Source organism: Pholcus phalangioides, unplaced genomic scaffold (assembly GCF_987345545.1).
Source record: "Pholcus phalangioides strain wild (caught in Gottingen) unplaced genomic scaffold, Ppha-v1.0 ptg000003l_1, whole genome shotgun sequence".
In the NCBI taxonomy this organism is placed as follows: domain Eukaryota; kingdom Metazoa; phylum Arthropoda; class Arachnida; order Araneae; family Pholcidae; genus Pholcus; species Pholcus phalangioides.
The window spans coordinates 52,583,075-52,598,431 of NW_028301596.1; the positions used below are offsets into that span (position 1 = coordinate 52,583,075).

The 15,357-nt window shown below is 37.5% G+C and overlaps 1 protein-coding gene across 1 annotated transcript; it reads left to right on the forward strand.

Annotated features, from left to right (window-relative positions):
* The first annotated feature begins 3,685 nt into the window (after window positions 1-3,685).
* LOC149088795 (major facilitator superfamily domain-containing protein 6-like) lies at window positions 3,686-14,431 on the forward strand. The gene is made up of 6 exons (XM_089250252.1): window positions 3,686-3,824; window positions 6,156-6,275; window positions 6,921-7,011; window positions 8,589-9,971; window positions 11,632-11,794; window positions 13,266-14,431. Exons 2-6 carry the CDS (start codon window positions 6,189-6,191, stop codon window positions 13,267-13,269), a joined length of 1,728 nt encoding a protein of 575 aa, XP_089106378.1. The 5' UTR covers window positions 3,686-3,824; window positions 6,156-6,188; the 3' UTR covers window positions 13,270-14,431.
* The last annotated feature ends 926 nt before the right edge of the window (window positions 14,432-15,357 follow it).

Sequence of the window (15,357 nt, forward strand, 5' to 3'; positions counted from 1 at the left end):
AATTTTCAATGTTTTCCATTTTGTCAGTACCTACAGCTCATTTCAAATATCATTTGTTAGTAAAAATATACAGGGTGAACGAGAAATCCCGGATACATTTAGAAAATTAATAACAAATCAATCAATTGACGTAAAAAAATGTGCAGTTTGCACTAAAACACAAATCATGGTCTCAATTTTTTTTTTTTTTTTTGATGCAGTCTTGTTTATCCGACCTTCGCTTATCCGACATTCCGTATTATCCGACGTCCCATCAAGAAAAAAACCTCAGCAATCGGCTACAAGTATAATATCAATCACCAACTGTTGAGCCTCTCAGAATTTCACATCACGACGGAACTAAGGCTCTAGAAACTGCAATAAATGCATTCAGCAACAAGAAGAAATTACAGGAATCGACATAATGATGAAAAGATGACGAGAAACGGCACTCGTCAGGAGAAAGCCGACTACGATCAAAAATTTTTTTTAATCATCACAGGACTGAACTTTTTAAGTACTGTATTTAACCTCAGAATATTCTGTAAGTTCATATTTTCAGTTAATTTTTTTTCAGTTGTTTTGTTGTAAAACATGATTATAAGATTCGTAATGCGTAAAATTATACCACAGTTTGACGTTTGATTAACTTTTTCTTAACACCTCCCTACTATCCGACATTTTCGTTTATCCGACGTTATGCCGGCCCGTTTGTGTCGGATAAGCGAGACTCTACTATAAACTTAAAAAAACAAAGTTCAAATTTCACTCACAGGTGAGTAGTAGTGAAATGTGCGTTTCTGGGCCGTAGAAGCTCTTATATGGGAGACGTCGAATTACTCTACTCTCTTATAGAGGCTTCTACGGCCCAGAAACGCACTTTTCACTACTACTCAGGTGGTGCTGTAAAACGAAAAACTCGACATTGCACATAGGATGCAAAACAAATAGTGTATAATTATTGTTTATGAGAATTTACGCGAGTGTTACATTAAAAACTACCATATTTCAACATGTGAGCGCTCTCTCTTCCATTTGGATGTAACCCGAGCTAAAAAAAGGCGCTCACATATTGAAACGAAATAGATAATGCAACACAAATTGTCATAAGCATTAATTATTATTCCCTGCTTAAGTTGTATTTTATGGGTTACGTAGAGTTTTTCGTTTTACAGCGCCATCTGTGAGTAAAGTTTAAACTTTATTTTTTTAATTTATTAAAAAAAATCCTCTAAATCACATGACTAGTTAAGTATTTTTAGTGAAAACTCTCTTCTTTAGTGCAACTTTCTTTTGTGAATTGGTTGATTCGTAATTAATTTTTAATTAATTAATTATTTTTTAATTAATCAATTATTTTTTAATTAATTAATTAATTAATTAATTAATTTCACTGTAAAATTTTATACGTAAAATTATAGCTTTTAGAGGTTTCTAGCGCAGGGGTTTTCAACGTAGAGTTGCTCGTGGAACCCGTAATGCTTATAAGGCCGTCCAGTGGTCTATGGAACAAATTTTTTCATACTTATCCAAAAGAAAAGGTTTGTCCCTACTGCCGTCTCAGCAGCATCATAGCCCCAGGGCAACATGAAAGAGGGCTTAGGCACCTGTTAATCAGGCGTACGCAGGAACGACCTTTGAAGGAGGAGAAGGGCACAAAAAGCTTGGGCGGTACCAAAATTGTCTTCCGAGAAATTTTGAGTTACTTTCCTCCAAAAAGCATTCAAATTAACGGATACTGGTTTAACCGCTTCGCTCACAAGTGATTGGTGAGAAATTCGAATGATATTCTGCTTGACGAATCGGCGATAAATACGATACAAGTTTTGATAACCTTGTTTCTAACGTAATGGCATGTCAGAAAAAGAAAGGAGAAAAGTAAGAAAGAAACAGATGAAAGGGAAAACAGTGTATTGCTATACTCCCTCTAGTAGCAGGTATGAAGTATATTTCTCTTTTCACCCTCACCTACCTGTTTTCTTCCCCCCCCCCTCTTATGCATATAGTAGAACCTTTTTATTTAGCTTATAGGATAGAAGTTTTTTCTTTCTCATCACGGAGATGAAAATACCTACTTTTTTTATAGGGTTGCAACAAAGTTTTGTGGTGATGAGGAGAAAGGAAAGAAAACGGATAGACTTGTTTAGTTTATTCCACTTGCGCTTAGACGCAATATTACGTCCTTGATCGTGAAATGGTTAATGTAGCACATAACAGGGGTATTTTTTTTCGGATATTTTAATTTTTTAACCAAAATATTGAACTTTTTTCAATTTTTGATTGGCTTAGGAGGGTGCACAGTCCCCCCCCCCTATTTCCCCCCACCCCCATCCGAAGGGTCTATTAATATACATATTTATTGTGCTGAATTTAATGCTAAGTGGTGACGGTAGCGCAATTGACTCCGTATGAATGAGACGTAGTTGTGGATACATTATCTTTAATTATGATGCTATATAGAAGATATTATTTACATGATACATATATTAAGAGAGAGAAAGACGACGTTGGTGCATCTCGTGTGAGAGCTGGAGCTGAACTGATGTTCTCACACACATGGCCCTTCGGACCCTCCGAAGGGGCATCCGGTCACGTGATCATCTCGTGTTTCAGTACAGAATGTACTGAGATTCTTTCACGTGACCAGAGCGTGCTTGTTAAGAAAGAGAGCCAATGTGCAAAGTATAATAATAATAATACATATACATATAAGAATATATATTGAGGCTCTACAATTGTTATGAATCATTGTGCCAGATCTTATAGTGGAACCCCTATTCAACTGAGGTCCCCGCATGACCCCATACAAGAAGGCGGGGCTGGAGAACTCCACTAAACGTATAATATATATTATATTATAAGGAGCTATATTATTGTCAACTTAATGCAGCTGAATACAGATTCAGATACAAACAAGTTCAACATACCAAGTGCTCCTCGAAATGGAACTAATGCTCTAATTGTTCTCTCAACACTCTCTCGATCACTTGAGTGATGCGTGGCACAGTTCTTAAGCGTCCCGGACACATTTCCAGAGCACTTGTAGGATCCGTGAAACATTTCCAGAGCACTTGTAGGATCCGTGAAACATTTAGAGATCACTAAAGTGGCTCTGTATGGGATTATCAATAGGTATAATGTTAGTTCAGGTGCCCAATAACTATCGAAAGGTTTTTTTCCGTTTCTTTTTTTTTTCCACCAAATAAGATGCCATTAAGAATATTTCATATCTTCATAAAGGGTGGTTGATGACGTAAGCATCATCCAACCCTCTCCCCCCCCCGTCATCAAAAGTCATCTAATTGGACCCCCCCCCCTTTTCCCCATCGATGCTGACGTAATACTTGAATGACCCCTTACAGTCTGTTGAGTAACGCTGCGTTTACAATTTCGAACGGTTTGTAAGAAGAAAAAAAAAAGATAATATATTAAAGTCGCTTAATATTATCCAATAAAATTCGCGCTCCCAATATCGAAAGTGAGATAAACCAACGAAAATTAATCACGTGAATAAGAAATAACCAATCACCACGTGCATTGAGAACCCAAAGGAAATGCCGTGATTACAGAAATTTTTTTGAGCTCTGACGTCTTAAAAAAGCGAAACATCAATTTTGTTTCTTCGCTGAAATCAATGTCCAACGTATCCAAGGGCTTTCAAATAATAAATGACGTTATAAATTCTTTTTCACTTGGGTTTCCTGTCGTACAATAAATTTATTTTAAAAAAAAGAAGAAGAATAGTGTGTTGAGTGAAAGTGATAAACGAAATGATTTACTCATGGTTTTTTAAGCATATGGTTTGAATGAGTAGTGAAAAACACTTTCCACTATTATATAGAAAAGTAAGTGTGAATATATTTTTCTTGAATATATAAATATGCCTATTTTCTGAAATAATTTAATTATTTTTCACACGAATAATTATTTCTGTTACAAAATAGATATTCAGAAGAATAGTAATTGTAATTTATGCGTACGTATTGTGTCGATACTAGGGATTTCCAAATTTCTTAAAAAAATTCCAAATCGAAATTTCACATTTATTCGTAGAAATAAAGAAAAATTTACAAGTTAATAATTTTGCATTCATTCGCAAAAAACTCTTTTTGATCAAAAATTTTGTGTCCATCCGTATGGACACAAATACAAATACAAATGCAACGCCACAACAGGCAAAATACCCAACGAGGTAGCTGAGAAAAAGATGCCCATAAAAAATATGGATGTCATATATTTCAAAAACACAGCAACCCAATTAAAAACTAAAATTATAAACAATATATACACATAATAAAATACTATACAATGCCCATAATGTATTTATGGTTGTCTTATTCTAAGTATGGATTGCTTCCCGATTTACCCCAACATGTTTGTCGTATTTCTTTTTAAACGTGTCAACTGTGTTACAACTGTGTGTTCCCTGCAGCACCATAACCTCGCATTGTCCCTCACCAATCGATACTGGTGTCCCCTTGTAAAAGCAGTCGATTGGTGGTGTACTAAAATTTCATGGTCCATCCTATCCATCCCATTGAAAATTTTGAACACTTCGATCATATCTCCTCTACACCTACGTTCATCCAATGTAAACATTCAAAAAATGAAGTCTCTCTTCATAACTCAAGCCCTGTGTGCCAACAAGGACACGCGTAGCTCTTCTCTGCACCCCTTCAACCAAGTCTATGTCCCTCTGTAGGTATGGTCTCCAAAACCTTACAGCATACTCCGGTCCAGGACGAACTAAGCCTCAAAAAAGAAAAATAAGAAATTATATCAAAAATATATCAAAAAAAGAATTTAAAAAAATTATATCAAAAATTTCGCATTGATCCGCTGAAAAATATTTCAAATGAAACATTTTGCATTCATTCGCAAAAACTGAGTAAACCAAAGTTGTTTTTATAGTTTAATTACGAGGTCAAACATCATCTTTTTATAGGACAGCGTGGTCAAATAAGAAGTTAATATTTTTTTTTATATTTCGTGACACAATGTATTATTGTAAAGTACTATACGTTGTTGAAAGGTCTAAAATTCAGGTGCTCAGCAAGATTACTAACTTTACCCTTCAAAGTATTGTAAATGATCAAGATTTCGCGGAAAAGTGATAAAAACAAAATTTTCGCATCTGTCGCATCTGTTCTCTAGTGATTATTCATTAAATGAGTTCCTATCGATAACCGTAACAATATAATCGAAGAAATCTCGTCTGATACGATGCTTGGAAAATTAGCGAAATTTTTTTTTTTTTTGTAGGTATCAGTAATGTATGTATCGAGAAATATCCGTAGTCATTTTAAATTCAGAAACAAAAGGCCATTAGTAATTGAAAATACTCTAACAACGTAAATTTTCATCCAAGATAATGGAGTGTTCAAATAAGAAAAAAATATCATATAGGCTACAGGGAGTGAGTCCAAACGAGTCCTTTATCTCACCAGCCGTTCGTCGCGAAGGTATGTTTCCAATTTAAAAATGTTCAAAGTGTGATCAGAAGTCACCCTGTGCCAGTTTTGAGGGTGAAAATAGTTTGTCTCAAAATAAAATAAAAAAATTAACTTTTTATTTGATCACACTGTGTCCTAAAACCAAATTAGAAAGTTATTGCCCGGTCTCTTCCAAGGCCAGAAAAAAACCACGTTTTTCAGTACTACAATGTTCACTGAGATATTTGAATTCAAAATAGGAGAAAAAACAGCATAAAGGAGGGAAAGAAGCTTTGCCCGTTAATTTATGCTGTTCTTCCCCAACTTTTCGTAAATTCTTGAATTTAAAAAAAAAACGTGGAACTTTTTTGTTGGCCTCGGGAGAGAACAACAAACATTCAAATTTACTCAAATGGAGAGGGCAACAACTTTCTAATTGGGTTTTTTAGGACAGGGTGGTCAAATAAGAACTCTCAAAACTGCTACAGGGCGATTTCTGAACATACTTTGAGTATATTTCAAATTAGAACCATACCTCTTCGACGAACGGTTGATGAGATGAAGGCCGCATTAGGACTTACAGGATACCCTGTATAGATGAAGAATGATTTAAATATAAATGATGCAGGAACATGTAGAATGTTTTGAATGCCCCAGTATACAAAGTATCTTGAATGTATTTGGTGATAACTGTATCTCTCGCCTCATTTACTCTTTTTATTTATTTATTTTTCCCATTGAAAGTCTCTCTGAATTGTTTCTGAAAAACCATCGCTCATGTCCACTCACGAATACGAAATGAACACCGGACAATTCTCTGGTCCTCGCAGCAATGTCAATGGAGAAAAAAATGGATCTTCAAAGGTATGAGAACCTTCATATGTTAGTCTTGAATACATTTTTTTTGTTCGGGATAGTTATCGGTTTGAAATATTTTTCTTTACACCAACCTATGTTGTACGAGTTGTGCCGGAAGTACAAGTGTGTGTGTACCTAACAGTCTGAGAGCGTATAGTGTTCTATCTGAATATTCAAATTCAAAAACGGCGCTAAATTCAGGTAAATCGTTTTGTCTAACGCTGTTTTTCCCCCAACTTTTCCTCTTCTTTTTTTTTTTTTGTATTGGAATATCTGAGAATATTGCACTTACAGAAATGGAATGTCTTTTGTTGGCATCAAGAGCGGCAAGGAAACAACTTTGCAACTGGGTTCTTGAGCGCAGGGTGTCCGTATAAAAAAGTTGGCATTTTTATTTTTTCTAACTAAACAACCCCTTGCAACATGAATGACATATCTGAGTACTACATATTGTATGGATAATTTTTCTAATTGGAAGTATGCCTCTAGGACCAACGGTTCGCCAGTAAAATGCTGTACGCCCTGTTACCCATGCACCCTGTATATATATGGGGCATGTTAATTTTTTTGAGGGTATTGTCCAGCCCTGGTGCAGAACATAAAAACCAAACACAGTAAAATTTCAATTGATATTGAATTTTTTCATTTCAGCCAAATGATTGCAATAGCAAGATTCGAAAATGCATGAAGATCAACAAACCCATGATACCTCTAAAAATAGCTTTATTCCTCTGGTACGGTGGTGAGTATTTAGAAGTTTTTAGAATCTTGAAGTAATTGTATGTTGCAATCTGTGTCCCACACTAAAGAACACCCCACGTACCACTTATTAAAAGAATTTTCTGTCATTTTCAAAAATATCAGTTCTACGCATCTTGAAACTTGCACGTATAATAACAATACCGTAATACACGCTATATCTCTCTTGCGTGTTTTTTTCCTCTCTTCCTCCTTCGCATAAATATCTCGTACTATTCTGTACAGACCTATGTACGTCTTTTTTAACCAATCAGCGCGAACGCTCTATTTTCCCCTAAATTCTCAAACTTTTGATGTTTTGTGTCTTTGTCTCAGTCTCTTGTATTTTTTCTCTTGTTAAGATGTAGTTGGTTTTTGACATGAACCCCGAGACGTTTTGAAAATGAATTGCTCTGAGAAGCGAGCCCCTTTTGGGGGAGTCGGCTTGTACCGAGCCCTAAAGATTCGTTGGTACACCACGATATTATTATTCGAATGAGGTATCAATGACTCGTGATAAATTTGCACAGTGGAAGAACGGAACGACTTTCAAAATCGTGGTTTGGGGAAGGAGACTGTCGTGCAAAGAGGTTCCACTCGGCACCTCCGGACAAAATACAGCTGTGCGTAAGGACTCTAATATAATAAATGATTCGACCGATATTCTTACCGACAGTCATAGCACAGCTGGAGCCTTAATTACCAATCCGACCCCGATGGCCCGCAACCTGGGTCCTAGATCGCCTACTGTGGGCAATGACATTCGACAACCTGAAAGTATATCGGGGATCCGCCCCCCCCCCTCCCACAGGGTCAACTACTCTGAACAGTGGCATTCGAGAACTTGAAGAGATCTCCGAGGGTCCCCCCGCAATCAGGACCCTATGTCTTCTACTTTGAGCAGTGGCAGTCGAGAGCCTGAAGGTGTCCCGAGGGCCCGAAACCTGAGACATCCGGGGGGACCGTACCGTCACATTCTCCTGAAGCCCGTCGTTCCTTGTCGACCTCTTCCCCTTCCACCTCTTGGTCCCATCACCGTTCCGGACTTGGAAGATCTGTAGAGCTTTGAGACTATCAATAAATGATTTGTGTATCTGACCGTCTATCGCCCCCCCCCCCCGTCTAATAATATCACGAAGAATTTGACCTGATAGGGTTAGTTTTTATGGTTTATTATTTCGCTTGTTCAATTAACCGAATGTCTAATTATAAGTATTTCATTAGGAATAGTAGTCAGAAATATACTACGAATAGGACTGCTGTGAACTCAGGGAGACCCTTCAGTTATGTTTAAAAAAATGATTAAAATGCATTTATTATATGATTTCAAAGAAAACGATGTTTCTTTTGTGTTCTCACTGTGTCATAATTGGTTTCAAACTTTTCCCTGATAATTTTATGTTTTCAGTGAACCTGGGTAGTTTGGTTATATAACTATACCCATTCCCCCCTTATCACTACCAACCCCAACTTAACAATGAATTTTAAATTTTAATTGTTAATTTTGTTAATCCAAATATCTATATAAAATAAATTATGAGATCAAATAAATTTTTTACATTTTTTTTTAATGTCTTACAGGAGGAGCAACAATAATACCATTCTTCAATTTATACATTCTCCAACTTGGCATTTCTATGTCACAATTCTCCTTCATGCATGCCGTGAATCCGATCGTTCAATTCATCGGTCCAACAATATCTGGAATCATCGCCGACAAGATCGGAAGATCAAAACCAGTATTAATCGGTAATCTCGTAATAACGGCACTCGTTATCAATAGTATACTGCTTATACCGGCGATAACAACAAGAAAGTGCTTTATCCAAGACGTTGTCGAGATTCAGTGCGATCCGAAATTCTCTGTTAGAGATTTAAGGAACGATACTCGATATCTGAACAGCACCTTGGAATGCTTTGTGCAATGTAATTCCAAAGAAACATTATATCATACATTTACGTTGCATCCAACTAACGCTGTTGATGATCTATTTTCGAATGACACAATTCTCATACCTGATACACTAAATAGTACATTTTATACAATGGATGATGAGATGTCTTCAAATGCCACTTGGACCGGTTCAAAACCTTTCTGTCGATACATCATGGAAGACGATTGTGAATCGTTTTGTGGTGGTGAGAATATTAGACAAAACAGTTCCTGGATTAAGCTTCGATGTCCTCACGTACACGACAACAGTGCGCTCGTTATAACAATGTGCACAATTATTTCCTGCTTGTTTGCTGCGGTCATCTCGAATTGCTATCGATTTATGGACGTGACAACCATGTTTATGGTCAAAGCCTATAATTCGGATTTCGGTCGTCAAAGATTCTGGTCGATGCTGAGCGTAACTTTGATGTCACCATTTGCCAGCTACCTCATTGATCTAACAACGTCAGAAGGAGAACCTAGAAATTGTGTAACTGCAATCTATTTCATTGACGGAATTATTGTCGTTCTCATGATAGCCATTTATAAATTGGATGTGCAAATTTACCCACCTGGTCGCGACATGATGAAAAACATTCTGAAACTATTTAAAAACCTTGACATTACGGTTTTCGGTCTGACTCTACTCATAATTGGTACAAGTTCGGGTTTCACGAGAATCTACTCATTCATCTACCTCGATCGTCTAGGCTCGCCAAGTATCCTCATGGGACTCATGCTTGGCGTGAATAGCATTTGCGGACTTCCCTTCCTATTGACATCAAATTGGTGGATCCGGAAAATCGGCAGTTCGAACCTACTTCTGTGCGCTCTTCTTGGTTATGTGTTCTTGTGTTTAGGTTATTCGTTCCTGGAGAACGCTTGGCACGCTCTAATCTTTGAGACATCGTCAATATTCACGTACCATCTGCTGTGGGTAGCAGTCGTCAGACACAGTCACGAAATCGCCCCTGAAGGTTTAACTGCCACGGTTATAGCGTGCGCTGGTGGGATCCACTGGGCTCTTGGTAAGTAGTTTTTCCGGTACTGTACGTTCAACTTCAATGAAATTATTAAGTTATAACATTATGATAACAACCGTGATCACATTTCTTCACAATTTTACATATCTTGTGTGTACAGGGTAGATACTATAGTTTAAACGCCAAATTTATCGACCGCCCAATAATTACACCCGATTCCTTGTCAAAAACTAATATGTAAAAGATTTTTTTTTTTGCTTCGCATATTTTTTTATTTTACCAATAATTATGTTTGGTAATATTATTTATATTGGTAACTTTATTTATAACGTTTTAAAAATTAATTGCGTCACTTCATAATCCTGCCAAATTTACCAAACGTACACCAGACGCGTAACTTGGCGTTTTTCAAGGTGTAAATATTCTATTTATCCTAAGAGAATTCGAGAAAACAAACCAGTTTGTTGTCCTTGTGTTTATGTGTGTGCACTCAAATTTTTACGCGGTTATTAGACCTCCTAATAGAGGGTGTTATAAATAAACTTACACTACTAGACGCATGTAGCTAGCACCCATTCTGATGAAGGTATGTTGATAAAACTTGGTACAGCAAACCCCATTGTAGCTCTCCCGATTTAGCGACAAAATTTTTGAGTGCATAAATCTTCCATTTCTAGGGATTCCACACGTTAATTTGTGATTTGATATAACGCCTAACTCGTTATAGGGCCAGAAATATGAGACAGAAATGGTGGCATTACATCGGGGTTCGACTGTATATAAGATATATGGGCCATGTGGAGGGGGGGGGGAAGATTCAATAAAAAAATAGTTCACATTTTTTGACCACCAGGTGATAAAAAGCTTTTATTATCGCAGTTATCTTTTTATAATGGTCCAAATAACGTATATGCCAAAAGTTCCAATGAAATACGTCAACCACAACGGGTGCTACATAGATCGGAGTAGTGCCAGTACAATTGAGCTGAGTAGTGTCTGTCCAATTATACTGATACTACTCCGATAGGCGTACGCAGAATTTTCTCGAGGGGGTTTTCAGGATTTTTTCCTTTCTGAGGGGCTGGAGTTTACGTTTTTTCCTGCAAAATAACACTATAATCTTGGCTCGGGGCAGTAGAACCCCAACCTCGGCCCCCCCCCCCCTTGCGTACGCCAATGCTACTCCGACGTATGTAGCACCGGTTATGGCGGGCGTATTTCACTGAAACTTGGTGTATATGTTTTTTGGACCATGGAAAAAAGGTAACTGCGATAAAAGTGTCACTAGTACCAGGTGGTAGAGAATTAAACTTTTTTTTTTTTTTATTGAATCTTTTCCACGTGGTCCTATAAGCATGTTTCATCAAAATACATCCATAAGAATTGGTGCTAGCTACATACGTCTGAGTAGTCTCACAGTTTGTTTAAAACCACCCTGCAGTTCAACTAGTCAAATTTTCATTTCGATTCTATTTTATCAACGAAGATTCTATCATAATGGTTAAATATTGATCTATTCTTCCTCCATGAAAACTTCCAAATAAAGGATTGTTATCGATTCATTAATTTTAAAATTCAGTTACAGAATAAATCACATTTAACTGAAGCATATTGAAAATAATTTGGTCATTTTCGCGTATTTTGTAAAAAAGAAAGTAATACGAATGACTATATTTTCTAATCTAAATATTCAACTAATATTTAGGTAAAGGAGTTGGCAGTCTTATTGGTGGTCTTGTGATGAGCAAGTATGGTGGAAGATGGGCTTATCGACTGATAGCCGTTCTCTGTGGTTTTTCCTTTATTGTTTATGCTGCCTTCTTGTACATACGGAGAAATAAAGTCAGCGGAAAAGAAAAAAGATATAGGTGATGCAAAATTAATTACATTTATATGCGAGAGAGAGAGAGAGAGAGAGAAGTAATTGATATTATATAAAGTGCTATTTTCGAGAGCTCACACAATTGAATTTCAAGAGCCGATCGAAATGAAATACTTTTGAAAAATTGAGCAACAATTGAAAAAAAACAAAACAATGTGCTTTGCCACATGGGAGAGAATGAATATTTAATCCGAGATGGCGTAGTTAAATGGAGATTGTATGTTCAATTCTGTTTGCGGGAGGGGCGAGTGATAACTATGATTTTTTCATGGGAACTTAAACACTTTGTTTAAATGGCCGAAAGAAGTTGCTGCAAGTTCTCTTAACAGAATTTGCACGTGATTAATGTTTTTTTTTTTAATCACACATCGTTTTTGAAATGTTACCTGAAATTATCATTATTTAAAGGTATTGAAGTACAGTAGACTCTCGATAGTCCTGCGCTAGTCCTTCCCGTCCAGCCATCATGCGTTTTTTCTTTAAGCATAGAGAAGAGAGAAATATATTACTGAATCACTGCACAGAAATTTATACAGTGCACGCCACTTAATGTGATCACATCGGGCTCGGAGTTTCTGATAACAATAACCGATTTATAACCATATGCAAAAGAATATCGAGAAAAGGAAATATTATAACCATACCTCCAGTTTAATCAAACGGGACGTATTAAAACACGATAATTTTTATCCCCACAACTGGCTGCAAAATGTTCAATGGTGCCGTTTCCGTTTTCCATGTTGTTCTCGGGGAAAAGCACGAAATGATAAAACATGATATTTTTACTGTAAGCTGAAATCCTGCATTTATTGTTTTTACTTAGCCGTTATGAGGAGTTTGAATGGAATTATCTAATATGTTTTACGAATTATGATAGATTCTTTTTAATGTGCGGTACTTTCCAAAAATCCCCTTTGAAAGCCTTCCGGCCGAATAACTGGTCTACTGGAAGAAACTGACCAAGAAGTGGAGGAAGGGACTTCTTTTTACACTTGTCATTTTTCTCACATTTGTGTCGACTTTGCGGGCAAAAGTAACTCCATGAGTACGTGGATTACAACGGGTACCATCACGCTAACCAGGCATTGTGAAGTGTGGAAAAGATTGTCGACAAGGAAAAAATTTTTTTTTATCTAAATGCGCGTCAAAATGCACAAAAAAAAAAAACTTTAGACGGAAAAAACAATAACGTAAACCGAAATCCTGATAACTATAAATGAACTTTCTCCCATGGTAATGATAACATTATTAGTGTTCTAAAAAGTGACGTCTATATTCAAATAGGCTTTTTCAACTTCCAGTAATCCGGTGATTTCGATAATCCGGCACACAATGGTCTGATATGTTCCGGACAGAAAGCGAGTGTCTACTGTAATGTAACAAAATGCACTTGATGTCAATTTTTGTTTTAATATTTTACCTAGACTTTTAACATAATTTCTTTTTTTTTTTCTCAGGTAAAAAACTGAAATGAAGTGTCTGTACAAGGAAGCAGATATTGTATCAGATTCACTACTTGCTTGATGAAGGAAAAGGGAATGAGGGAAATATTAAAAATCCTGAATATATTTTTATTCCTTTTGCCGAAAGTTCTAGGGATCACTTGCAAACAAATCCATGGATTCATAACGTATTGGACAATATACTTCGATGATTATCTACGTATTTGGCGTATGCGAAGAAGAACAAAACCTGGTCAAGTCCGATGCGCTTCTCGTGAAATATACGTATTGTATGTCCATACTGAGTTGGCCTCTGACCTTGACGCGCTACGGAAGGGTTCATTTTTCAAGGAGGGGAAACGGGGAGGAGGAAAAAAATTCACTAAAATAGCGCAAAAGACGCCAACGGAAAATGCCAACCTGCGACCTTTTTACCGAAAGAAGATAAATGGAATCGCCCATCGTGACGTTTCATGACGTTTCGTGACGTTTCATAACCAGAGGCCAACTCAGTGTGGGTATACAATACCTATGTGAGAATTGTGAAAGTACAGTCAAACCCCGATTTAACGCGACCATAACCATATAGTGTCAATTTTGGGCCCCACTCTTGCGCCAAACTCTTTATAGTGTCAATTTCGGCACTATAAAGAGTTTGGCGTTATACGAATCAACGTTTTACACGTGTAAGGCCTAGAAATGGAAGATTTGTCCTTTGAAAATTTATGGCTCTAAGCGGGTTTGGCGTGACATGGGGGAGCGCTATAACGGTGTTCGACTGTGCGTCTACGTGAACTTATTCGCTTTGACAGGGCGACAAGAAATAAATACGCCGGACTTTTGCTTTTCTTCTCGTATTCGCCCACCTCTCCCGTACAAGGTTGCATTCGCAGCGCCACAGCCTTCGTATCAAAAAATTTACGAGATACTACTCAAGTCTTTTTGATGTGCCGACCCTCCGTGGGTCCTCCCAAGTTTGACGTTTAACCAGTAAGCGTTGCTTGGTTCGCGACGAAATTTTTCTTTTCATCCGTGCATATTTATGTGAAATTTCAGCAAACCACTCGAAGATAAAGCATTGCAGGCATATGTAGACGCATTCCAAGAAATCGTCATCAGATCCATGTTAGAAATTGGAGCTGTGACTTGTCCTGTCGTTGAAAAAAAACTATTAAAATCTGAAAAAAATTCAAAGACTTTGTCATTCATGAATGTCGCCTCTCAAATATTTACAACATAAAATGTGTTGCAGAGAGAGATTTTTCCCCCTCAGCCTACGGCAGAGTATGTTAACTGGACCGATACGACAAGCGATGCAGTCATGTTTTTAACCAATCCGTGTCGATTTCGTTAGGCATCACCTGTCGAACTCTGCGTCTACATGAACTTAGATGGGGAATCGTATCGGTCGTATCGGTCCAGCTTACGCACTCTGCTTAAAACATGTCAAAGAATGAGACTTCCAAGTTGTGCCGAGGAAACCTTTGGAAAGTAAAAGTCCCTTTCACACGCACCGGTTTTGTCAGAACGGGGGAAATGCTGGCCGTCTTTTCCCGTGGGTGGAGAGAAATAAACTGAAGAAATAATAGCCCCGTTTACATGTGCAATAAAATATCCCGGGAAGTTACCCGTAACAGGAATTTTCCCTACAATCCGTTTACATTGCGTTTAGTTTATGCCGGTATTCCCCCTTTTCTTTCCGGAAGTCGTCACTGGTTACGTAAGTTAAACGGAAGTGGTTGATTCAAGATGGCTGAAGAAGAAACTTACAGTAGTTTTCGCGGCACAAAGGACTATGGGGGAGAGAGAGTCGGAGTCACCCACCATTATTCCGCAACAAAGATGGGACTCTTTAGCCCTGTTCACATGTGCAAGATTGGGGGTCGCTTTGGCGATAATTACCGGCATGGCAACATTTTTCCCCTCGTAGGAAAAAAAAAGGTGGTGAGAAGCTCAACCCCAAAAAAGCCCATCTTTCTTGGGGAGGATTGGTGGTCGACACTGACCTTCTCTCCTATAATCCTTTGCGTCGTGAAAACTACTGCAAGTTCCTTCGTCAGCCATTTTGAATCAAGCACTTCCGTTCAACCCACGTAACCAGTGACGA

Bases quoted from the DNA above. Each gene is read 5' to 3' on its own strand.
- LOC149088795 (XM_089250252.1), top strand. From the start codon at position 6,189: ATGTCCACTCACGAATACGAAATGAACACCGGACAATTCTCTGGTCCT. The intron at 7,012-8,588 runs GTGAGTATTTAG...AATGTCTTACAG, and splicing joins TTTATTCCTCTGGTACGGTG to GAGGAGCAACAATAATACCA. The intron at 9,972-11,631 runs GTAAGTAGTTTT...ACTAATATTTAG, and splicing joins TGGGATCCACTGGGCTCTTG to GTAAAGGAGTTGGCAGTCTT.